This window comes from Numenius arquata, chromosome 2, assembly GCF_964106895.1.
Source record: "Numenius arquata chromosome 2, bNumArq3.hap1.1, whole genome shotgun sequence".
Taxonomy (NCBI): Eukaryota; Metazoa; Chordata; class Aves; order Charadriiformes; family Scolopacidae; genus Numenius; species Numenius arquata.
The window spans coordinates 30,693,393-30,720,336 of NC_133577.1; the positions used below are offsets into that span (position 1 = coordinate 30,693,393).

The 26,944-nt window shown below is 36.9% G+C and overlaps 1 protein-coding gene across 1 annotated transcript in view; it reads left to right on the forward strand.

Annotated features, from left to right (window-relative positions):
• CRIM1 (cysteine rich transmembrane BMP regulator 1) overlaps window positions 1–26,944 on the forward strand; it is a 189,355-nt gene that overhangs the window by 75,030 nt on the left and 87,381 nt on the right. Inside the window, exons 3-4 of the mRNA XM_074168866.1 lie at window positions 16,421–16,663; window positions 25,331–25,451. Coding sequence (XP_074024967.1) covers window positions 16,421–16,663; window positions 25,331–25,451 — 364 coding nt within the window. The remainder of the gene's footprint in view (window positions 1–16,420; window positions 16,664–25,330; window positions 25,452–26,944) is intronic.

Genomic DNA, 26,944 nt, shown 5'->3' on the forward strand with positions numbered 1-26,944 from the left:
GGCAACCTGTTCCAGTGTTTCACCACCATCATTATAAAAATTTTCTTCCTTGTATCTAGTCTAAATCTAACCTCTCTTAGTTTAAAACCAGAAACAGTAAAACATAAGACAGTATTAATTCACACAAGTGCTTTGAAGTCCTTGATTACAAAGTCAAGCACCTAAGGCAATTTATGCTAACTGAAGATTTGTTCTTAAATCTTGCTAGGTAAATAATTTATTTCCAAAAGAAAATGTTTCCATATTTTTTAAACTGTCCATTTACCAATTATTTAGCCTGTCCTACTGTCCATTTTTGTGTGATCTAAGTTTGTCCCTACTTGTCCATTTTTATATGTGATCTAAGTTTTGCTTGTTTTGCAACGTAATCAAAATCGTGGCTAGAATGTGACATTGAATCAGTTTAATTTTTTTTTTTAACTTTTTTTTCTGAAGTAGTTGGTGCTTAAATGCTATTTTAAAATGTCTTGAGATCTATAACATGATTCAAGAAAATTATGTGAAATGGGAGAAGGTCAGCATGTTAAAGATGATATTTAAAAACCTGCTTCACAGAACATTAGGTGGGTTAAGCATAAGGTTAGGATCAGTACTGAAATTTAAGTATGTGAAAGATTTATTAAACTTTGCTTTGCTTCCTTTTAAGCATTCACCTAAGACATTAATGGGACACAGTGCATGGGGAGGGTATGCAATTTGTAAAAAAGACAGAGTAAATTTTCTAACTTTTTACTGTTATATTTCAATTATTCTTTCTTTTTATGTTGATGAGATTCTGAAGGCATGCTTCAAAGGTGACAGAGTTGACATATTTGCATCCTATTTTATCATTATTGACATATCCGTATTACTTATCTTGTCTTTTCTGCATGCTTATATTGTAGAGATTTCTGATAAGTCTTTATTAAGTCTTGATCCAGATTTCCATGAAAGTAAATATTTATTCTGTGTTGATAAAATGCATTCATTGCATAGACTGGAAAAAAGATTAAAGGAGAATTGTTTGACTGCCAGCAGTAATACTAGGTGGTATGTTAAGCAACTTAGTCTTTTTGTTGGAAAAAAATGTGTGCATTTTGAGTTATGCTAAGGAAAAGTGACCTTTAAAACTCACCGCATTAATACCACCTTCATTAACAATTAACATCTGCAACTGCTTTAACTAAAGGTCTGGTAAAGAAAATTTTTTTCATTCTTTCTCATTTACTTATGTTGCTGCTGGTTTTTTAGAAAGCCTGTGAGGACTGCTGTTCACTGAGGTACACCGTGGAGGAGATACTTGAAGTGACGCGTGAGATACCTCATCATGTAGCAATACTAGATTTTATTCTGTCTGGTGCCTCTTTCCAGCCAAATGGGGAAAAACAATGAAAACACAGTGTTTAAAGTAGTTATCACTCTGCTTTGAGATCAGCATCAGCTTCTCAGGTAGTTGGTAAAGCTACTTGGTAGCTTTTGCTTTCTTCTGTTACCTTGTTGGATTCCAGGAGGCTTTCCCAGTTAGCACTGCTCAGGCTTTGCTGACTTCTGCAATACCAGTTCTCAGCTTGGCCTGTGTGAAGGAATATGTTCTCAACTTACGGATTTCTTAAATATATTGCATGAGTTTGTATGAGCAGTGCAGTATCATAGTTGTAAGGATCGTTGCGTCTTTTGAGGTATAATTTGCTAGTAACCTCAAATTTATTTATTTTTTCTTTCCATTTTTTGTTAGTCTGGTCATAACAGCTATCAATTAAAATTCTGATCATCCTGCTTGTGTTGTGCCCCAGAGTGTGTTTATCAGGTAAGATCACTATCATTGTAACATGAGTGTGCACAGCAAGTCCCTTTCTTGGGGCGCTGGGTGGTTATCGTTAAAAACTCTGCCTGTCATCTTCCTACTTGTAGAGTTTGTCCTGGTTTCATGAGGAGTCTGTCAACTCTTCAAGTACATCATTGGTGGCTCTCTCCTGTTTTGGAGATGCTAGCATCGTTTTTTTATGGACTAGGTGCCACCTCATATATTTGTCTGGTTTATTAATAAACTGCTATGTCTTGTGTCTCAACCTTATACTCTGTAAAATAACGTTTGCGGCAAACTTAGATGTAGGATTAATGTACATTGATTGTTTCAGGTTCCTGTGCCCATGCTCCGTACACAGTTTGATCCTAAAATGGCTTTGGGTGTGACCAAACCTATGCAAGGAGTGCCATCATGGAAATCTTACTAGAAATAATACTAATTTGCTTGACTTCACTTAAAAAGTGCAATCCTACCTGCAGTTTCCTGGCAGTAACTTCTGTCAGTATGCATAATGGTCCACAAAGGTACGTCACGGAAGGCAAAAACAGGGTCTCTGGGAATGAAGAACTGCCCACAGTGGGAGATCAGGTTCGAGACCACCTAAGGAACCTGAAGGTGCATAAATCCATGGGATCTGACAATATCCATCCATGGGTACTGAGGAAGCTGGCGGACGAAGTTGCTAAGCTGATTTTCATCATATTTGAGAAGTCGTGGCAATCTGGAGAAGTTCCCGCTGACTGGAAAAAGGGGAACATAACCCTGATATTCAAAAAAGGAAAAAAAAGAAGACCCGGGGAACTATAGGCCAGTCAGTCTCACCTCTGTGCCTGGCAAGATCATGGAGCAGATCCTCCTGGAATCTCTGCTAAGGCACATGGAAAATAAGGTGATTGGAGACAGCCGACATGGCTTCACCAAGGTCAAATCATGCCTGACAAATTTGGTGGCCTTTTACGATACTGCCACAGACTTGGTGGACAAGGGCAGAGCAACAGACATCATCTACCTGGACTTACGCAAAGCATTTGACACCGTCCCGCACAACATCCTGGTCTCAAAATTGGAAACTCATGGATTCAATGGATGGACCACTTGGTGAATAAGGAACTGGCTGGATGGCTGCACTCAAAGGGTTGTGGTCAACGGCTCAATGTCCAAGTGGTGGCCAGTGACAAGTGGTGTTCCTCAGGTGTCGGTACTGGGACCAGTGCTATTTAACACCTTTGTCGGAGACATGGACAGTGGGATAGAGTGTACTCTCAGCAAGTTTGCCGACGACACCAAGCTGGGTGGCGCAGTCGACACGCTGGAGGGAAGGGATGCCATCCAGAGGGACCTGGACAGGCTCGAGAGGTGGGATCGTGCAAATTGCATGAAGTTCAGCCAAGCCAAGTGCAGCGTCCTGCACCTGGGATGTGGCAATCCCAGGCACAAGTACAAGTTAGGCAGAGAATGGCTGGAGAGCAGCCCTGAGGAGAAGGACTTGGGGGTGTTGGTGGATGAGAAGCTCAACATGAGCCGGCAGTGCGCACTGGCAGCCCAGAAACCCAACCGGATCCTGGGCTGCATCAAGAGAAGTGTGGCCAGCAGGTCACAGGCGGTGATTCTATCCCTCTACTCTGCGCTCATGAGACCCCACCTGGAGTACTGTGTCCAGCTCTGGGGTCCTCAACATAGAAAGGACATGGACCTGTTGGAATGGGTCCAGTGGAGGGCCACAAAGATGATCAGAGCGATGGAGCACCTCTCCTATGAAGACAGGCTGAGAGAGCTGGGGTTGTTCAGCCTGGAGAAGGGAAGGCTCTGGGGAGATAGCAGCCTTCCAATATCTGAAGGGAACCTACAGGAGAGCCAGAGAGGGACTCTTTGTCAGGAGATGTAGTGACAGGACAAGGGGTAATGGTTTTAAATTGGAAGAGGGGAGATTTAGATTAGATATTAGGAGGAAATTCTTTACTGTAAGGGTAGTGAAGCACTGGAACAGGTTGCCCAGGGAAGTTATGGGTGCCCCATCCCTGGAAGTGTTTAAGGCCAGGCTGGATGGGGCTTTGAGCAACCTGGTCTAGTGGGAGGTGTCCCTGCCCATGGCAGGGGGGCTGAAACTAGACAATCTTTAAGGTCCCTTCCAACTCTAACCATTCTATAATTCCATTCTATTATTCTATTTAGTGCTCATAAATTGATTCTACATCCGAGGCTTAGTCCAACTGCCCTAAGAAATTATGATAATCAAATACTTCTGCAGCTGAATTTCTTAGTTTTTTCTTTTTCTAGTCACGTCATGGAAGTTGTAATACAAGCCGCCACAATATTCTTTTCTTTGGTGTTTAAGAGAAAATAATACTTTGTAATAAGGTAGCTTGTTACACAAACCGAGTATGTTGCTGTATATTATACTAAGGAAGATGAATACTAAGAATGACAAAAGGTTAGAAAAAATGTGAAGTAGATAGTTTGGGAGTTTGCTTTAAAGAAAGCAGAGACAATAACTGGATAACTTAAGAGTTAACAACAATGAAGGAGAAAGTATAAGAAAAGCACAGGGTAAAGAATCAAAATAAGTCTCCAAGCAAGAGTAATTTGTGATACTCTTCTAGCTTGATAGTTCTGCTAAAAAAAAAAAAAAATACACTTGGGAAAAACTGATTACTATACTTGCAGTCATCTAGATCATTCCCCTTTAAGCTGTTATTGGAAAAGAGCTTTCCAGCTAGTTAATACTCAACTGTATGCTTCAAATAAGATCAGAAACTGAATCTAATTAAAGAACATTGCAGCCAACAATATTCTGAAATTGAGAGGTTATTTTTATATATTTGGCATAGGATCGTTGGTCTTTTTCCAGACTTGCTGTCTTTTGTTCGCAATAAAAGGTGTTGGCGTTCATCCAGCTTGAAATAGAGGGGTCCAAGTTTAATGACTACTACGTCAGTTTTGCTGACTACGCAGTTAGCAAAATCCTTGTACCAGTGTTAGCAGAAGCTCAGTGCTATGTAAGTTCTGACTTTGTGCTTTTTGGTGGTTTTGACGTTTAATTCCGTCTGTGGGATGTTGCTTCTTTCAGGCAAAATAAGAGATGCTGCAACAGGGTGGTGATTTCTGCTAGCATTTAATGTATGATGGACGTGAAGCTGTGTTTAATTGATGTCGTCTGTTTTGAGTATTTTATTTATGTACCTGAATAGCCATGTGTAGGCGCCTGTTTAGTGACTATGTGAGGAATAAAGACTGTAGATACTGCATGCTTCTCAATTTGTCTTAAGTAACCTGGCTTGTTACATTGGGATTTTTATGGCAGTATTGCAGAAGTGAGCAACTTGTTTACCCTTCCCATACTGTGTTTTCTTGTGGTCTTTGAGAGTCTGAGAGCTGGTTATGAGTACATGTGTGCATGTGACTTATGCTACTATTATTTTATTTTTTTTTCCTACATTTATAGATATTTCTTGTTTGGATACTGCTGTAGTTTGGAAGCAGGAAGAGTTAAGATGACTCTCAAATTGTTGTCTCAGTTGTTTGTTTATTTTTCTAATTAGTTCTCAAAGACTTTTGTGCAGACAGTTGGACAGCTGTATTTTCAAGTTTAAACTGCTTAAATCTTACACTGAAAATTGTATATGCTTCTTCTTATCTGTGGATGTTGTTTTTCCTGACAAATACTTTTCTTTCTGCATTTGTGTGTGATTGATATTTATGAAAATCAGAAACCCAACCAAGCTAGCACTTAAAACAGATATTGCAAGCAGGACCTTGGAATTTAACAAAATTAGTTGTGTGATGGTTAAGTGCTTTATTTAATTTATTTTCCTAGTGCACATGTTCTTTGGATTCAAGAAAGCCTATGTCTATAGAATATTATATTTCAAATATTCAATATTTTTACATGAAATATGAGAAATTGCCTCCAGTATAAGAACAAAAGAACAGAGTGCTTTAAATTCTTTCACAACCGAGTCTTCTGATATGCTGCTTATTTGTGCTTTTTACATCTTAAGTGTCGGGTGGAGCAGTTTATTAGAAGACTTTGTCTTTTGAGAAAAGATGATGTTTTATGTGGAATATCCACCATCTCGGTATTCAGTGAAATGCTTTTTGGTTAAGTGTCATTTCTCTTTAAAAATAAATTTGATAAAAACCCATATCTACTTTTTGTGGAAGACTGAGCTATTTAGTAAATTCTTTCATGTTGACAATTTTTCTTGTAATTGGAAATCTGGTAAAAAATATTGTAGAACCTCTTCACCGCAAGGTACCAAGAATTTTTACATAAGAATTCACTGTGTCGGTATAGATTTCACCAAAGATTATAATGATGCCTTTTGCTTCGCTGTTACACTTCTTATTATAGCTAGATCTCTTTTTCTGCTATGCTAAGTAATGCATAGAAATTTTGTTCAGTAAGTTAATGCACATTTGGTAATTGATGAGTTGCAAAATAATGCTTATAGTAGTTGGTATTAAAACTTATTCTAGGGAGACAAATTTAACAGAAATATTCACATTAGAAAATAAAGGCAGAAAGTAAGAATTCAGGAAGATCTCTGGTAATATGGAAAATTACCAGAATATACTAGAAATGCATTTAAATTCTAAATTTAGAGAGGTTATTTAGGAGAATTTAGGAAGAAGCTAACGCTGAGAAGTCAAGAGAGATGAGCCACAACAGTTGGAGAATGAAAATGTCTCGAAACACTTAGGCATTGGCCTTCATTGGAAATAGTCAATTTATGTTTGCCTAAAAGAAGGAAACTGCCTCTCTTCATACTTTCTGATAACTATGGTGCCTTAGGATAGTAAAGGGAAGAAAAGAATTAAATGTTCAATAGAGTTGATTTTTCTGATGATACACAACTTGAGTGTTTTTGTGAAGGAATTTAAGAAATATGTGGTTAAGCTTCTAAAAAACATACAGAGGTCCTTTGAACATAATATCTACGAAAACTAGTTTGCATAATGGAGTTTACTTGCCAGAAGTATCTTAAGGCATTTAGGTCCTTGTCTTATTGTGTGTGGGTTTGGCTTTTCGGGTTTTGGTTGTTTTTTGTTTTTTTTTAACATTAGCAGAGATCAGAGAACTTAAAGAAAGCACATATATTAAATTTATTATTATTAATGTAACAAACCAAACCACTAAAGGGCAGACAGGAGTTGATTCAGTTTCACTAATAACTAAGTTGTGTTCCTTTTGAATTTCAAAACCCTTGCTTCTAAGTTAATTTTCACACCTCAGTTGCTGTTTTTAATCTAGCTCTAGAAAATTAATTGCTCTTCTTGCTGTTCTGAGTTTTATCTCAGTTGCTAACACCTTATATATGTGAATTCTCATTTCTTTGTAAAATCATGTATTTATTTTTATTGTAGTTTGCATTTATTGCAAATGCAAGTGTTTTCTGGGTCTTCGTTAGGCTTATGTTTTCAGACTTCGATTAGGAAGCAAACAGTGATTTGAGACTACTACTTTGGGTGTGACTGTGTGGTATAGCATGTCCTTCGGTGCTCCTTATGTCCAGAGCTACTTCCAGAGGTTTTGTCCTATGTGGGGTATAAGTTACATGCTCAAATTCAAGTCGCTTTCTCCCTGTCAGATCAAGGTGTGTGTTGCAGTACTTCTCCTTCACTGAATACTTGTGATTATTTCCCCAGATGTCAGCTAGCTTCTATTTTTCTTAAGTTGCATTAAGCAGAATTGTTCCAAATATTTGTGCTTTGTCATCATTTTGGTACACATTCAGCATTGCATTTGGTTTGTAGCTGCTTATATCATTGCAATAAAGAATGCTTTCGGCTTTAGGTAAATTTACTGCTGGTGTACATTTTTGTAAGTCATTGAAATGTGTTCAGTTTATACTGGTTGTAAATTTGGTGTCTTCGTTTTTGGTTTACTTCCAAAATGTTTTGGCACTCTTTAAAGTCCGCGCTCTCGAGTTAAGACCACCTCATTACTATTGACATACTCTTTCTTTCTTTGGAGATTTCACTTGATTTGCCAATATAAAGATTGACCAATAGTAGGAGTGGCATCATTCATTCAGAATAATAGGCACTCTTATAAATCACAAAGTACAGTGTTATTCCAATAATGAGAGTATTGAAAACACTTTTTTTTTTTTTCTTTTACAATGGGGGCATTCCAGCTGACTACAGGTAGCTCTCTGCTCATCTCTCCTAACTTCTGAAGGATTTCCAATTCTGAAATTTAAAGGTGCTTTATTGCAATTGAAAGCAGTGCAGTCACCAGTGGAAATGGGTCCTGTCCCTAGGATGTGGCACAGCTCCCCTGTCCGCTCTGCAGCGAGCTGGGCTCTGGTCCTTCTCTGTGTGAACGATTCTGTCAGAAAGCCAATGTTAGCCGTTACAGGTTTGGATTAACTTGTTAGCATCAAACTGTTAATTTATATTAAAAAAATGTTAATATGTATCCACTGAGAGCAGATTTTATATGGAATGGAGGAAGAGGAAAACTACCTTTGGGTTTCCCAGACTGGGCTGTTTCTAAATCTAATGGAGAAATGCTTTGAACTGGCAGGTCTGAACCCAAACATAACTACTGCCACAAACAACATTGGTTTCATAGAACTTGCATTTGAATTTAGATGCAGAGTGTCTGACATCTGATAAATCCTCACTGATTGTGTTAAAACCCTTTCTTTGGTAGACAACAGCTTCAGTTAAGGTTTGATTGCAATTCTGGTGTGTGGTTGGTTTTGAATTACTGCTTTTCTTTTTAATATTTTCAGTCCAGGAAAAGAAGAAAGTTCAGGAAGTGGAATTATAATGTCCTGATAGATTTGCTATCCAAATAGGATTATTCTCTGTCTTGACTCTAGCTGTCTTGAGTGGCATAACCCTTGTTCTTGGATATTTGATCCTTGAAATGAAAAATCTTTGGCAAATACTTAGTGACTACCATGTTGCGAAGATGTATATCGACAAATGCATATTTAGTAAAACTCGTGTCTGTGACTGTCTTTTTGTGTGTGACTCTTTTAACCCAGGTTAGTTGCAGGCTGTTACTGTTACATTAGAAGAAGATTAGGCTATAACATGGGTGAGACAGATTGCTCCGCTGTGTTGTATGTAAAATCCAGAGTGTCAGAATGCTGGAAAGCAAAGCAAAAGTAATTTAAAAAACAGGATGGATTTTAAATAAAGTTCAGTTTTAGGTAAAAGGTCAGGCTCTAGTTCCTTTTTTTTATTTGTAGCAGTTCATCCGTATACAGTACTGTGCATATTGTATGTGTAAGATAATCTCATTTTTTAATCTACTATAACTGTCCTTTTGATTCTTGAAAATCCTTTTGGGTATTTTGCATTCCAATATCGATCCCTGTCTGTCTGACTGCCTCAGCTAGATAATCATTTTTCTTGTTTATCCCTAATCCTTTTAATATTTCCTTCCTGCCACTGTATAACAGTAGAGCATCCCTATTGTTTGGAACATGTTTCAATGATGGCTGTACGACTGTACAGTAAAAGTGGCTGTATTTTAGCCTAGATTTCACAAAACCAGTTTACAACGAAACAAAAATGCAAAGCTGAACAACACGTGTCTTCAAAGCATGTATGCTGACCTTAGTGCATCACTTTGCTTAGTCATGCAAAATGTTCATCTTTATAAACCATATTCTATTTGTAACTGTTCTGAAAAATGAAATAAGAAGCCAGCTATTTCAAAATGCTTCTTATTCTGTATTCTTCTTAGGGACCTATCAGAAAAAACCAAATGTATTCTGTATGTGTATATACATATATATATCTGTATATGTACATATTAAAAACTTGGTTTTAAAGGAACATCTGTATAGCGGTTTAAGTATCTCCACAGAAGCGCTCAGACCCGAATCTCCGATAGTTCTCTTCAGACTTCTCCTTGGATGAAAACATTCTGTCCTTGTTTCTATGGTGATTGAGTAAAGGCATCTCTGGTCACATGAAGTTTTGACAAAATGGTAAAAATTCCTCCCTGAAAAGGTTTCTGGAAAAGCACGGATCTGTTTAGTTTCACCTGAAGAATGAGAAGACCCTCCCACCCCCATCAAGGCTTTTCTCCGTTTCTCCCACACTAGGTTATACCTTAAGATCCTTCCACTGTGCTAACCCGTGCTTTAGCTCTGCTGCTTTTCTCATTAACTGAACTTGGCATGTGCTTTCTCTGCATGTCAAAGCAGAGCATGCAGACGTAATGAAGGAAAAGAATTTGATACAGAGGTGAAAGCAAAGTTTGTAATTCTTCTTCAGGAACCATTTTTATTTCAGTACTACTTTCATACTAGCCAAGATGGGGAGGTGGGGTGGTGTATATTTAGTTGGGTTTTGTTACAACTGCTCTACTTTAACAAAACAACCCTGAGTTCTAGACTGTCTAGTATTCAGTGGCTGTTTTAATAAAACCACCTCTAACTAGTGGCCAGTTTGAGTATTGTATAAACCCTTCAGGAAGGTAAAGAAGTTGCCTTCTCTCAGAGAAAGCATTGGCTGTAACAGATAGACTTCAGTACCTTGCCATTATACCTCCACTCCCCATTATAACTTTGTAAGGTCACAGGAAATGTAATTTTAAAAATACCTAGTAGCTTTTGATACAGATAAACTTTGTGAAAGTTCTAGCTTTATGGCTGTTGTTTTACAACAGACTCTTTCTAATGTTAGTGGCAAAGAAAAAGAAAAAAGAAATCCACATCTTGATTTGTTCTTGATATTCTATACTTTGGAGGTTTCTCTCTTCTTCTCCTCCCCCTCTCCTCCCCACCCCGCCCATGCACTTTATAATAAATACACTGCAGCTGCAGTGAAAGGTCGGTTTGAATGGCTTGACTTCTGAGATGCTACAACTTTCATGTGTGCTTCCGAGATGAAAATCAGATGAAAAAGAGAAGTATTTTTGAGACATCCTGACTTTTTAAATGAATGATCCCTGTTTTAATATTAAAGCACACATACATTGTAACTTATTTAGTTATTATTGTTCAGTTACATGTTGTACCTTAGTTGATGCTTAGCAACAGCAGGTTCTTTTGCAGGCTAATTGCGAAGAGTAAGTAAACCAGAACCTTTGGGCCTACAGAAAGTCTTGAAATGCAATACCATTAGTAATTTATATCTAGAAATAGCGCTGTCACTGGTAAACTAAATAATATTATATTAAATGGTCTGTAAGGCTACCTTTTAGAGTAGATAGGAAGTTTGTTTCCAAGGATGGGAGTCTTATTTTGAATTAATCAAAATGTCAGTTTTTCTGTTTGGATTGTGTTCAGTTTATTAAAAGTGTTATCTTTCCAGATAGATTTCTTGAGAAGATTCATTGTCTCAGAATAGATAGTTTGAAAAAGCTTGATTGATCCAGTCTCTTCCTTTATCTCTGTGGAGATTCTTTGTTGGCTCAGGGTGGTAAGATGTCAGAGATACCAGAATGCTCCCGGCTTCGGTGGTGTTTGATGAAAGTTTATAAAGAGAACGTGTTCTACAGAGAAACCTCATCAGCAAACCAGCTACTAGTTTCTGTTCTTTGTGTAGTTATTTGAAATGCTGCTTTCTTGAACATAAAGGCAAGCTTGCAGCCAGCTAAGTTTTTCTTAGTGGGTTGTAGGTTATCTGTTGAGACTTAATTTATGAGAAGCTTGATGGATGCAACCTTGACAAGTAATTGTTCTCGTTGTTAATGGTTCCTTTTTTTTTATAAAGGAGACTGAAATGTGATTCAGTTGTATATGCTTTTTCCATTAACTATCTGATTCTGTCAAAATCAAACAGGAAAAGTGTATACAAATCCTCACTTCATAAATTAATTGGTGAGTTGTATAAGCTATTTCTTGCCTTGCTAAAATGATCAATTTATTAAACGAGACCTATCAGCTGCTTCAAGGGTAGAGGTAGAACAATGTTTTATTAAAATAAATTTTAGTTAGTGTGATAAGTGTCCTGAGTACAAACTCTTAATTACAAACCCAGACATCTGCTTTAACAAATAATTTTACTGTCTTTCTGCATGCAGTTAGGATTGTATGAAGTTGTTCTTGTGAGGCAATCTACATTATGGATCAGGAGAATGTGACACATGCACACCTTCTTGCCATGTAATGTGTGTGTTAAGGTGCTTCTTTATTCAGCAATAAGTATCTTATATATTTGCTATCCTAATGTATTTCATAGTAAATCACATACATTGTTCTCCCTTTCCTCAAAAATCTATTTTTTTAGGTTCGATACACTACTTTGAAAAATTAAATTCTGTTTCTGGGCACACATAGTAATTGCTTATATTCTATTTATTGGAAAATTAAGATAATAAAATGGAGCCCTCATGCCTTGTTTGACTTCAAAGATGTTGGTTAGGAAGATTCTGATTTGTGTAACAGACAGTAACTTAAAACAACTCTGGGAGACAGGTCAGTGCTCCATAGTGTATGTGTGTATTTGACAGAGAAGCAGTAGGTTATTATTGTGAATCTACCTTGGTCTGTTAAGAAGCTGCTTTGAAATAGTCCCTGTTTGGTGTATAAAAGGGGTAAAGTAGTAAAAATATCACTGGCGAGTGATTTCACAGTTGTTTTCTGGGGAATGCAATTTGCCATTGCCCTGCCTTTCTGTCTTTTGAGATAGTCTGTTGTTGTATTTTTAATTATTCTGCTCTGACATGCTTTCTTATTTGTTCCTTTTGTAAGGGCTGAAAGAGTTTGTTAATAAAGGAAAAAAGAGCTATTAAATGATTCCTCTTGTTTGATGAAATCTTAAATAGCTGTATGTAATGGAATTAAATCAGGAATCCTGCTAAAGCAGTGACATTTATGGCTGTATTAATGTTTGTAATTTATTTTGAGAACAAATTCAATTTTGATGCTTTCTTCAATCAAATAACGAAAAGGTAAACAAGTTTAGTGCCATGAACTGTAGAAATGCGTCTCATACAAACCTTTATCCCTGTAAATAGAGAAGGTGGGAATGCTTGCCCTTTGCTGAGATAACAAGAAGAAAAACCTTGAAACCTTTCTTACTGGTTGCTTAAAAGTATTGTCTTTTATTTAGGCTTGGTATCAAAATGAGGTGCCCTCATCAGCCTTTACTGACCTGCAGTAAAACAGGACTCCCACCTTCTTATATTGCAGTGAGGGCTGAGCTCAAGATGCAGTGTGGTGCTAGCTGATTAAAGTTTTAATTAAAATATAGTAATGCTACACTGGGAGCTGCTGGATTTTCATGTTTTAGTGAAAATTCCTTTCAGCAGTATGAAGTTAGGACTCCATAAGAAAAGAAAGCACTTCAAATACTACTAATCACATATCATTTCAGCCACTTGCTCCTTTTCACAAAAGGAAAAACACATTAAATCAAGGACCAAATCATGATACAGTCTGCAGAAAGGTTCTTTACCTGCCCTTGACTCTGCTGTGGGCTGGCGTCAGGGAAGCTGAAAGACAAGTGTCAGTTGGCTGATCCAGCCTATGTTGATGTGTTTGACTTTCCTGTTGCTCAGTAACATCAGCATACTGGGACACGTACATAGTTTGAGATTAGAATTTGGATGCACAATATTTACACAAGTAGTAGTAGAGAGGGGGTTTTGTTTGTTTATTTTGCAGGACTATGAAGTACAAAAGTGATAGTTACACTGGATTAAAAGGAAAAACTTAAGTTTGATTTCTAAATATCTGCTGGTGTTATGTAACCTAGTATTAAAACACAAAGGTGTCTTTGCAAGGTGGTGGCTATTTGCATTTAAATCATTTCGTCTGAAAGCGGTGCTGGTTTTATTTTATAGTAGAGTCCTATTGTATTCTGTTACAGTTAACTACATTGAGCAGAATACTCTAACGTGGAAAGGACTATCCAAGATAGTAACTATGAAACATTGAGCATTTCATGCAAAAACTTGTCACAGTTCTCTATTTAGAATTTCTCTCTTCTACTCTTGTGATGCTTCTTACATATTGATAGTGACAAGTCCTTGTTTTCTTCATGTTTTTGCTAGGTGATCTTACCAACTCCAACAGTAGGCTTCAAAACTGGTCTTCAAAATAAATATATCTAGAGTCCTGAATAGTTCAAATCCCAAGTTTGCCATGCATTTCTGACAATACTTGCATTTCTGAAAGCTGGTTCAAATTGATCAAATACAAACAGTCCTTAATGAAACACTTATTTTTGTATGTCTGTAAATGCATTCAAGTAAACATAGTAGGTAAACTTTAGAATGCATACAATACGAAATCTTTTCACAGGAGAGACTTCATGAAGATGAGATTATCTGTTAGTCATGGAAATCAGAAAATTGCTGGATGCATAATGCTAGGGTAGATCAAGTTAATGAAAAGTGTGAATTTAAGGGTCTGTCACGAGCATGAACTTCAAGGGCTACTACTGCACTACTGTCCTAGTACGGCTCTGTGCACGATTGAGAAACACAGAGTGGGAAATGAAAAGATTGTTGAGCCTTTTATTATATCCATAAACTAAAGAATATCAATAAAATACTGAAAGTAGTATGTTATTTATTATTTATACAACTTTCTGCACTGAACCTCTGTAACAGTAATAACAGTAATGTTCAGTCTGAACAATGTGTTTAATAAAGCAGATAGGAACCTGAACATAAGGGTAGGCTTAAAAAAAAAAGTCTCACAAATGTTATTTAAAATTCTAGACAAGGTACATATCTAGCCTAACCTGTTTTGAAGATAGATGGAAATAGTGGGGGTTTTAACTGTAAGAAGAGAGTTATGATGCTATCTAGTATCACATTTAAGTTGGTAATCTCTGTTGCTTGTAAGAAAAAATATAAAGTACTGGTACATGAAGGAAATAAGTGTAATTATTTTTTAATTCTGTTTTGCTGTATTTGCCAACTAAAATTGAGGCAAATATTTATATTCAAGATTTTCTTTTGCTATTACTAATGCTAAGACCTATATTAATATTTTCCTAAGCACTTATATGTGTAGGCATTGTATCTCTCTAAGTTTAAATGAAACTGAAGAACAGTTAGCAAATCAACCACGTAGACAAGCAATACTGCTTTGATTCTTCAATATGACCTAGAATTCCAAAGAATATACTAAAAGTTGGTGTAAAAATTATCTTCTGGGGAAAAAAATGGCTGTTACTGACATTCATTCTGTTGGAAGCAGAATTTCACATTTGCTGTGTTGCTTTTAGTTTAAAAAACCTGAATACAATATCTAGTAACTAACTCCAAAACCAGTGAGTTTCTAAAATCTTGGAGAAGATATTCTCAACTTTTTATCAGAGATGCATATATTTGTTATGTCTTATTCAATCATTGAAATTATCACTAGAGATTAATTTTTAAAATGGAAGTAGTTTAAACATCAGATTAATAAAGTTAGTGTTGTTTTTACTTGTTTCTACTATTCTGCATCTAACTTTAATGACAACAAGCAAAGTAGTTGATTCATTTTATAGGGGTAATAGTGACATTTGTAGTAGAATCATCTAGTTTACAAACTTGAAAATAACTAAGGAGTGGTACAAACAGTTTGTAAGTTCAAGTCTTGTTTTTCCATTGTTGCGGGGTTTTTTTCCGGTAAGGCCTGGGAAGGTTCTCTGTGTTGCCTCCAAACACTTAAGTCACCATGTCCTGTTGACCTAAAGATACTGCTTTTGACTGCTTGAATCCACTCATATTTAGCAGTGTTCGGGTATATTGAGCAAAGTGTGACCCTCTTGGATACAAACAAGTTTCTCACTGTTTGCCTTACAGAGTGAATCAGCCATGGGAGTGATCCCACTTTTTCGTGTGGCTTAGTCATTGGAGGGCACGACACAACATTTTTGACAGAATTAAGATTCATTTCTTTGAGAATTGGGAATCTCGAGTTCTTTTCCAAGTTTTGGAAGGGTGATACCTAGTTGTCCAAGAACCTTCTTCTATGTCTCTCTTTGTCTTATTTCAGTGTTTGTCCAGCGTCTCGCTGTTCCCACCAACTTGTTGACCTTGCTCCTCAATATTCCTTTTCTTATTGCTATGTGCCTGCAGCCAGTGCCTCAAACCTCTAGTGCCTGTAGCCAGTGTTAGTCAAACCTCTTCTCTTTTACTATTCAAGCCACTGAAGTACTTTGGAACACCACTTTTAATGTTGGTTGGGAGCGTGTACAGGAAAAGTCCCCTTTTCCTAATGTATGGACTTTCCAAGTATGTTAGCTGTTGAATTTGTAACCAGCTTTTTGAATATGTGAAATCTCAGTTCAGATCAACCAAGTTTAATAAATCAATCAATTAAAATCAGTTACTCATAATGGAAAGTCTTAGGAAACTGAAGGTGTAGGTGTGAACATCAGGGCTGTGCATGATATGACAAGTTGCTTCTTAATGTCATGGCTAAATGTGTAGCTTCACAGCTGTTTTTGAGGCTGTGTGACTTCAGTAGTCATGCACATTACACAAATTAGAATTTTGGAAAAATATTTCATAACATACCTGCCATCTTGCAAATACCAAGCCTTTTTTAAGCAGATTCCATAATTTTTGCTAATCAGTTCAACAGCAGCAATCTCCTTTTCTTTCTATTGTTTTGGGGGGAGGGAGAAGAAAGGGAGCCTTAATTAAGCTCATCTTCACAGTTTCAGTACAGTGTTCTACTGACATTTATGGCATGCTGATTTTTCTTTCCCTTTCAGAAGAGAAACCCGATTGCTCCAAGGCCCGCTGTGAGGTCCAGTTTTCTCCTCGCTGCCCAGAAGATTCCATCTTAATTGAAGGCTATGCTCCTCCCGGTGAATGCTGTCCACTTCCAAGCCGATGTGTGTGTAATCCTGCAGGCTGCTTGAGGAAGGTTTGCCAACCTGGCTACTTGAATATATTGGTTTCTAAGGCATCAGGAAAGCCAGGGGAATGCTGTGATCTCTATGAATGTAAACCAGGTAAATGTGGACACGTTTTTTTTCCTTTTTTCAGTTTCAAAGCCTATACAGCCTCTAAATTCTTCTGATTCTTCTTCAAAATTAAAATTATTACATGTGGGTAATACCCATTAAAAAAAAAAAAAAAGATAAGAAATATTATGCTAAATTTTACTTTCTTTTTTTCTTCAGAGAGTTATATAAACTGAGCAACAAAGTAAAAGTAGCCTAGTGAGAATATTGCATTTCTGTGGATCCTACTAGTTAAAGTGACATACTTTATATACTGGTTAGATTATACAAAGGCTTTTCATAGTGGGAATATATTGTGCATGGACAGGGAATTAAGGCTTCTGCCTTAAGATTTCTCTAGATTATAAAGTGGTGACCCTTAAAAACTGGAGAGAAAAAGGATTGTGGAGGAGTATACTGCAAGACTTTTTCAGTATTTACCTATTTTCCATTTCATGAGAACACCAATCACCCTTTCTTGTGATTTATTATTCTCGGTGAAGTGGAAGATGTAATTCACTCTTTGATCCAGGCTTTGGTAGAGATGAATAATAAAAATAGAGGGATGAAAGCAGGCATATAAAATTGTATAATCCAAAATCTGATGTGCAAACAGGTTGGAGTATGCTTAAGCTGTGCCTTTTCTATGCTTGTTTAACTTTTTCTTAAATCCTACACAGAAGATGATTGTACAGTCTTTGTATCTTCTAGTGCTTATCTTTGGGTTTTTTCCTAATATCCAATGCAAATCTGCCTGTGTGGAAAGTTAAGCAAGCTTTATTGTTCTCTGTCCTGAGTAGTTGGTGAACAAGTCTTTATAATAATTTTTGCTGTGGAACATTTTGTCAACCTTAGTCTTCTTTCATCTAGGATTAGGTGTAATTTCTTATGGCATAGTTTCCTTGGACTCCTTCTTTGTTACGTTGCCCCTCTATAAGTCTTCTTCAGTTTATTCACACATCTTTAAAATGTGGTGTTCAGAAGTGGACTGTTAGACTGTTATTTTGGGTGAGACTTCATCAGCAGTAAATACTATAGAATAATTACTTTCTGTCTTTCATGCAAAATTCTAAATAAGAGCTGACTCTTGCAAGAGTTGTATTTAGTTTGTGAAATGCTGTGATACCAAGATCTTCTGTAGCGTGATTGCTACTGAAACACGATATTTGTATATTTAAATTCTTCCTATATATACTTCAAGTATGCCTTTGCTGAATTTTATCTTGCTAACTTTGGATTATTTCTTTATTTCTCAAAATAAATATTAGCTTTGATCATGTCCTCCAGACTGTTGTTTGCATTCCCGTCTTGTAGTTTGCAATTAACTCAATCCAACTTACCTTTGTAAGTTACTTCTTTGAAGGTTATTTTCAGCTTGTTAGTATTGCAAAATCTTCAAAATGAATATGTGATTATTTATTGCATTAGTGGATTAATGTAACTGTGTGTATGTTGTTTTCTGAAGTAGTTTGTGGTTTTGTTGTAAGGAGTTAAGAGGTGAGGGTACATGGGACTGGAAAAACAAAGATGCATGTTAGGAGGGTAGAAGAGCAGAGGCTTTGAAGAGATTGGGGAAGGAGACTTACGGGATTTAAAGGAAGTGTAGAGCTTTGCAATGGGGGTTAGAAATTGAGGGGCTAAGGGAAAGCAGAGAGTTCTCCCCTACCTTGGGAGATGATGAAAGTGTGTTTCTTAGGCAGTGGCTAAGAGGCTGAGGAGTGTAGGTGGGTACTCTTGTGCACTCCTGGAGAGATAGGTGATGAAAGATGTAATTGCTAAACTACAAAATACAGAGTATGTGGGGGCCCCCACTTGCTGCAGCTCTTTGGCTTTAGGGGAGAAAAAGTGAGTGCTATAAATATGGAATTATTAGTCGCTACATAGCCTGAGTTTTGTCAAATTAGACTTTGGTGGCTGTCCAAGTTGACTTTTATAACTTTGGTCGACATGTTTCTTTTGTTTGCCATTTGACATAGAGGAAAGATCACAAAGGAAAAATAAGCCAACACTAGACTGGGAGACAGGGAAAAGGAGTAGGTGAATGTTGACAAATCTTAGTAGACTACAAATTATTTACCACAGAAGGCTTTCTTTTTAAATGGCAAATCTTTGCAAATCTGAACTTTTTTCAGTTTTCAGAGGAACCTTGTTTTCAAGGAGTGTAAACTGTACTCGTGTAGTCAACATAATTTGTACTTGATGTGTGAAAAAATTAAAGACTAAACAAATACTGAAATATTTTTTTAATATTTCCTTTCTTGTAAAAAGTTTAGAGATTTTTGAATTTGCAAGTCAGCATGAGCCTTGCTGGCTTTTTCCATCTAAACTCTTTCATTGTGTTCACCACTGTCTGTGGCTTTGAATAATTTTTTTTGTTTAAGAACAAGCAGTGGAATATCTTGTTTTATTACGATTGTATATTCATAGGCTTATAGAATTATAGAATAATTTAGGTTGGAAGACTAGATGACTGTGGAGGTAATCTAGTCCATCCTGCTTCTCCTGCACTGTTTTAATGCCTTTTCTTCTCTATGTGTATATACATGTACAACTGTATATGTAGTATCATATTACTGGTTTTATGTAGGTATGAACACTGTGAATTATCTGTGTGGGTTTGCTCAAATAGTGGTCATGAAGAGAAGTCAGGTAATGCTTCTTACATGGCAGGAATATTTATTTAGCCCATGGTAAACTCGTTAATAAACCTTGTGTCTTCAGAGTTTGATTTGGTATCCTGAAGAACTGTAGGAAAGTAGAGTTGGAGAGGAACTGAACTAGCAGTGCTCTGTTTTGGTTTTCCCCTGTTTTCAATGCCACGTAGCTGAAAAAACAGGACAATAGATAGTATAAGGCCTGGTAAGTAAGTGTTCATGCAGAGGTTCTTACAGGGCTAACCTCACTAGTTTTACTGAATAGTGTCAGCGTGTCCATGGAGTTTACATGCCGAACAGAGAACACTGTTTTCCATACTTTGCCACAGACCTAAAATTTTAGTTCTATGAGTGCTGCTGCCAGAATGCTCTTTCTGCACTTCTGTGTCTGCTTAACCAGCCTCCATAGGGGTTTTGCAGGTGTGTTTATTTCTGTTCCTTAAATAAGATGTCACTGCTCTCCAGTTTACAATGGCAATTGAATTTGGAGCCTTCTGCTAAGAACTGCATATGTTCAAAGACTGTGATTGGCAACTGAGTTACTGAAAGGAGAATAGAAAGTGTTTCCTTGACACTGAATGCTAGAATGAGAATAAAATCTTTCATTTTGAGTTCCACTTCCCCTTCTACCTCTTTCACTTTAGCAATACAATGATTAAAGGCATTGGCATTCAGTTAAAATGAACAGTGAAGAAACTTAGTAGCTTAGTCATACCTGTCTATTAACCTGCAGATTAATTTGTCTTAAATGTTCTTACTTGTTGCTCCACCAAGCATCTCACTGCACTTGTGGTACCTACTGAGAACAAGCATGTCATGTCCTTTTTTTTGCTGCAGTTGCTGAGCTCAATGGTGAGAAAACAGTGGTCTGGTGCCATAAGTAACTGACTTTGTTCCTACAAGCTGTGTGTAACCAGCTATTCATGAGCAGTGAATTTACTTTTAAGCTGGGAGTTACAGTTCTTAAAAAGTATTCTCAAAAATAAGTTTTGTGTATGTTGTTTTTTTTTTTATTAAAGAGTTTAAATGACCAGTCTCAAATGGAGCTGTGTAATGTGTTAACAGTAAAATAAAAATAACCTGGAACAAGATTTGTGGCCGTATATGTGCCTCTTGCTAAGCTAAACCAGTATGAGGAATGATGTTTTTAAAATCATGTTTGTTTGTTTATTTAAAGAGTTAAAATCTAATATAAAAGGTAATTTGCTGAAGTTGTGATAAGAACTCTAGCTGCCACTTCTGAATAAAGAAAGGTAATGAGTTTACTTCTTCAGCAGTTATCCAACAGATGCTTGTTGTACCTTTATTGGTAACTTTTTTTTTTTTTTTTTTTGGGGTATATGGTGAGGGTTAGGAGTGTCATCTCTTAGTTTCTGACATTTCCCAATGCTTTGCCAAGGGTGTATGTCACACAAGACAGAACCTCTGTGGAAAAGACTGCTCATTTGTCATTCTGGCAGAGTTTTCATTCACCCGCTTTCTCTGGCAATCCTGCATGGCTTGAAAATTACTGAAATTGAGGGGGTTTTTCTGGTACCAAATCCTGATTTAGACACAATTGTAAAAGAACGTTATTGTCTAGCTTATTTGTACTGGACTCCCAGAAAGCTGTGACTTCTGGAAAAATAAGAAGTCTTTTCTGTGCTGAGCCACTTGGCGCATCAGAGATGCAAATACTGCCTTGATCCAGGACCTTTAGATGTGTAGATAGCTATTTAGTTCTTGCCCCTGAACTGCACATTCTGTTATTTGGAAAGACAGCATAATACATGAAGGTGAAACTTAATATACTTGTGTTAGCGTATTCTGCTATAAAGTTCTTTTCACCTAGGTATTAACAGTTTCATGATCAGAGACCTTCAGTTTCGTAGTCTACAAAGGAGGTTGCATATGCCCAGGGAGGTGGTTGAGTCACCATCCCTGGATGTGTTAAGAGACGTTTAGATGTGGTGTTGGGGGATATGATATTGGGGAGAACTTTGTAGTGTAGGGTAGATGGTTGGACTCGATGATCCCAAGGGTCTCTTCCAACCTGGACGATTCTATGATTCTGTGATTCTATATTACTTCTATGTCAGGGTCTGCAACCATGGTAGGGTTTCTGCTACATTCTCATAGAATAATTAGTAACTCTCAGAGACTACTGTATACAAATTCAGTGCATAAGAAAGTTCCTGAAGACTTGTAAACAAAGGTTGATCAGGTACATCTTCACTGATGGGAAACAGCAACATGTTTATGAGTTTTTGAAGATATATATGTCAGACTATATATTTAAAGCTTCTGCAATAGACAAATATAATTTTCTTTAGATGGGATTTTAAAATTTTTTTAGCTTATAATATATTTAATAACAGCTTATAGTGAACCTGTTCATGAAAAGTACAAGTTTGTAATTATTGGAATCAAAGTAAGATGTGAAAATAAAACTATTAGTTCAGTGTCAAATGTTTGCAGTCTTATTTTTTAGGACAGCAGTACAGCTAATCTGGGGGACATCTTTTTAAGTAATGAAGAATCCAATTCATAGAATCATAGAATGGTTTGAGTTGGAAGGGACCTTAGAGGTCTACAAAGGGGCTACAGAGGGCTACAAAGATGATTGGGGGACTAGAACATCTCTCTTATGAGGAAAGGCTGAGGACTCAGGTCTTTTTAATCTGGAGAAGACTGAGGGGGGATTTGGTCAATGCCTACAAATACTTAAAGGGTGGGTGTCAAGAGGATGGGGCCAATCTTTTTTCAGTGGTGCCCAGTGTGACAGGACAAGAGGAAATGGGCACAAACTTGAACATAGGAAGTTCCATCTAAACATGAGGAGGAACTTCTTTACTTTGAGGCTGGCAGAGCACTGGAACAGGCTGCACAAAGAGGTGGTGGAGTCTCTGTCTCTGGAGACATTCAAAACCCACCTGGACACATTCCTGTGTAACCTGTTCTAGGTGGACCTGCTCTGGCAGAGGGGTTGGCCTAGATGATCTCCAGAGGTCCCTTCCAACCCCATATCATCCTGTGATTCTCTAAAGGTCATCTAGTTCCAACCCCTTGCCATGGGGCAGCGACACCTCCCACTAGACCAGGTTGCTCGGAGCCCCAATTTTAGACTGTTCTGTAACCTTAAAATATGTTCAGCTTATCTGGAAGTTTGGCTCAATTTTTCCAGTTTGAGAAACCATTTTAATATGAAAAAAAAAAAGTAGGAGCTTTTTTTCCTTCTTCAAGTATCTTTCATCTCTTCATTTCTCTCCTCTGAGGAAAGGCTGAGAGAGCTGGGGCTGTTCATCCTGCAGAAGGCAAGGCTCTGGGGAGATCTCATCAATGCATATAAATACCTGAAGGGAAGTTGTAAAGACAGAGCTCTTTTTCGTGGTGCACAATGGCAGGACCAGAAGCAATGGGCACAAACTGAAACAACAGAGGTTCTGTCTGAACACCAGGAAACACTTTTTCACCATGAGGGTGACCGAACACTGGCACAGGTTGCCCAGAGAGGTGGTAGAATCTCCATTCCTGGAGGCTTGGAGGTATTCAAAAGCTATGTAGGCACAGTCCTAGGCAAACAGATCTATGTGGCCTGGCTTGGGAAGAACGTTGGACCAGGTGACCTCCAGAGGTCCTGTCCAACCTCAGCTGTTCTATCATTAATCTAATAATGGAATAATAAAGTTCTCACAGTTTGGAGAGTAGATTGAGGCGGGGTATGACTATGGATTATAAAATTCTGTGGGTGATGTATAAGCTCAGTGCATGCCCTTTGTTCACCAAATCCTACTAATCCTTACAAGAATTGGAGGGCACTCCGGTACTATTAAGAAATAAGTACAAAATAAATAAAAATGGGTATGTGAAGTCAAACAGGGGAACCACTGAGTGACTACAGCCACTTAATTACATGAGAATTTTCTGTTTGGATGCTCTTGATTTGGGGTTTGTTTGTAACTTTTCTTGGGTTTGTACTTTTTTAATAATGAAAGACTATTTGGGCTGCTCTTCGGTGTTAGTGAGCCATGTACTAGCACACTATGACTACTGGAAAGAACTTAAACTATTTAGGAAGAAAGAGCACCTTGGTTGAGACTTGGTGACGTGATTAGGGAGTTTCCTTGCGTTTTTTCTTTCATTGTCATTACTGGTATGTGGAAAGATGGACACAGAAATAGCTGTGAAGTAGCAGCTTGTTGGTAGAATTTGTGCTGTGTTTTCCCAGACTGCTTACCTGGGGAGGAGGCAGTGGGGCCCTTGACTCCAGGGAGGTAGAAAGGTTAGTAGTTTAAATTCAGGAAACTACAGAAACTACATTGGTAGTTCTTTGGCACAACAGAATTGTGCAAATTGTATTGATAGCATTGGGCCATACTGATGAGCTCATAATTCTCAGTGACTCTTGTGATAATGGAGGAACTAGATAAATTTTTCGTACAGAACTGTTTCAAACATATTATTTGTTAATAAAATGGAACATAAAACTCTAGGGCTTTATAAAGTGAAATATTGTAAATTAAGTATTCCTGTCTAAAAGGCACATAGGTATCTTTGTGTGATTATGAAGAGATATAAAAGTTAATTCGATAATTGTCGAGATTAGTAACTGGAATCTTTCCAGTTAAATTTAGTAATTTTCTGCATTGCTCCACAAAATTGACTTTAATTAAATTCATGCATTTCTCAGTGAGAAATTCTTGAACTTGTCAGGTTGCTCTGATTTAGCAGATGGCTCCATTTCCTAAATAACTAGAAAAAGGCAGATTCTGAATATCGGTTACACAGAGGATACTGACAGACTCATGTACTTTGAAAGTTAATGGTCTTGAGGACAAACCTACTGGTCCTAACCTTGAGCTGCAGACTGCTTTCATTGAACTTGTGCTTTCATTTAAATGCTTAATGAGATATGCTAAGTGGATGTAATTCTGGGACTGATGTCTCATTATGACCGATTGAATTATTATTGCTGTGTACCTCTGAGGATCAAGCCTGAAAAATGTAGGACTAGGCAGAAAATGGGACTTTGAAAGGTATCAGCTCTTGCAAGAAGTGTGGTGTAGCATTGCCAAGCTGCTTTAGCTCTGCAGTGAGCGGTCGTAATAATGTCAATACTGAAGTGAAATTTAATCAGTAATCACAGATATCGTATTGTATAATTTTCAGTCTGATAACACTGTTCATCCTGCCTACTCAGTCAGTAGGTAACTTGTGTCTTTAAAGAGGGAACCATGTTTTAATCTGTACTTTCTTAGTATAATTATGGTAAGGAATAATAAATAGATAATGCCTTAGCTGGTATTGTTATTAACATGGGAGATTTAGGACCAAATAAGATAAAGATGTCTTTCAGCTTTCCTGAGTATGACTCATGGGATTAAATGTATATTCAGGCTTACTTTTTTTTTTTTTTTTTGCACTTCTAAGCTTTTGCTGCTTTATGAAAAGCTGTAGGTCAGTCTTCCTAGTTATGCAGAATTCGTCTGTTAATGCAGATAGATTTGGTAATTTACATTTCTTTTTTGCCATATAGATATACCTAAACGGCACAACCTAATGGAGTAATCCTTAAAAATGTAGTTTACATACGCTGTGGTTTTATGCCTGCACATCTTTAATATTTCTTTTATTTCCTATAGCACAGGTATTTTACTCTTTAAAGAGACTTTAATCAGGAAAAAAATTGTTAACTGTTTTAAAAGCTGTGGGGAAACTATATTCTCACTAACCTAGTATATTTCTAATAACTAATATTATTCACAGGTATAATGATTGTTTAAGGTTGCGTGTCTAAATTTTATAGATTTTTTTATTAACTAATATTAGTTCAGTTGCTTCCCTAGTCAGTAATTTTAAAAAGTGAATCTTAAAGAGAATGGAAGTATTTTTGTAATGTTACCTACTGAGCATGTGTTCATTAGATAATTTTTCTGACTTAAATTAAAAAGCTGATGCATAACTGGTTGCTTATGATGAAGTAATTTACAAAAAGCTCCTAAAGCATGAGTAAAATGAATTTTCTTCTCCCTTTCCTCCATAGTGTTCAGTGTGGATTGCAGCACAGTCGAATGCCCTCCTGTTCAACAAGTTGTTTGCCCACTGGATAGCTATGAAACCCAAGTCAGGCTGACAGCTGATGGCTGCTGTACCCTGCCCACAAGGTTGGTGTATTGATGGCTGAGTGTTTTTCACTTGTTCTCTACAAATCCAGTGCTATAAATACAAGATAATAATGCATACTTCTGTGGCAATAAACATTAATACAGAATAAATGATATATGAAGTTAAAGATACACCACGCTGATAAAAATACGAAATCTATCTTTTTGAGGCAAAAAAAAGTTCTCAGTACAAATGCATGAACATGATTTATGCTAAAATTGAGGGATTTGTGCGTCTAGATTGAATTTCAATGTATTCAATTAATTTTACAAAAGTAAATGAGAAACTTTTGAATGTCTTTGATAGTAAGGAATTAAATGATGGAGGTGGCAGAAGATTTGGCAGAGTAAATCTTGCCTAGTTGAAGTAAAAAAAGGTATTTTTTTGTATGTAGAAGACCACTGTAAAAAGCTGAAAGACGGTGGCTATCTGGAACTGCAGGGAAACAGAAGTTTTAAGTACTTGCTTCCATTTTACATCTGCTGTTCTTCAAATAGATACAATTTATTACAATTCAAAAAAATAAGACACTTTGAAGTTGGTTTTGTTCCAAAATTCTGCCTTACTGTTTTAGCTTCTGTTTTTGCAATAGACTTCCCCAAACCTGATTCAGCAATATGCCAAATAAATATGAATTCAAGCAAAAAGTACCATCAATGAAAATATTTTGGCCAAAAAAATACTTCTTGTAGATGTAACTAGTTGGTTTATTTGGTATGAAGGTCTTCTCGCCATACAATATGGCCATATTCTCAACCCCTTGTGAGATTGTAAAGGAGTGATAACCTTAAAAATAATTCTGAAAGTAGAAAATGGGAAAGGCTGCATAACGAATCAGGAATCTTCCCTGTTGGGTACGCATCTAGTATGGTGAATTCTTTGAAACTTGTTTCCATGACATATGAGGGTCTCTTACTGCACGGGGAGTTAAAAATACATCTATTTTAAACAAAAAAAACAAAAATATAAGGCAGGAAAACAGATGTGAAGAACTTCATATAGTGCAGTAATCCTGTCTAGTACAATTTGAAAATATATTTCTAAACCTGACAAATTTTTTTTGTAATTGTAGAATACAAATAGTAGTCTACTTATTCAGTCAATGCTGCAAACGTTCTTCCATTTAGAGTGATTGTTTTCTTTCTTTTTTTTTTTTTTCTGAACTTTGGACCAGAATATGGTATGGATTCTCAGTATCTTTACTTTGTTCTTATTAACGATTTTAGGAATTACGATAATTTCACATTATCTGAGAGCTGACCTGGCCAGTTGGGATTGCACAGGAGGCTCTGGATTTTAACTAGTTGCTGTACTGGCATTGCTTCCAGTACAGCTCAGCACGTTCAAGACAACTAGAATAAAATGCTACCAAGGACTGTCCTCAGAAAGGTAGATTATATAGTCAAAGAAGCAATCTCAGATTAAAATTCCATAAATGTCTAGTTTAGATAAACACTCTGAAACCTTGACACAATAGAAAACTTAGATTAAT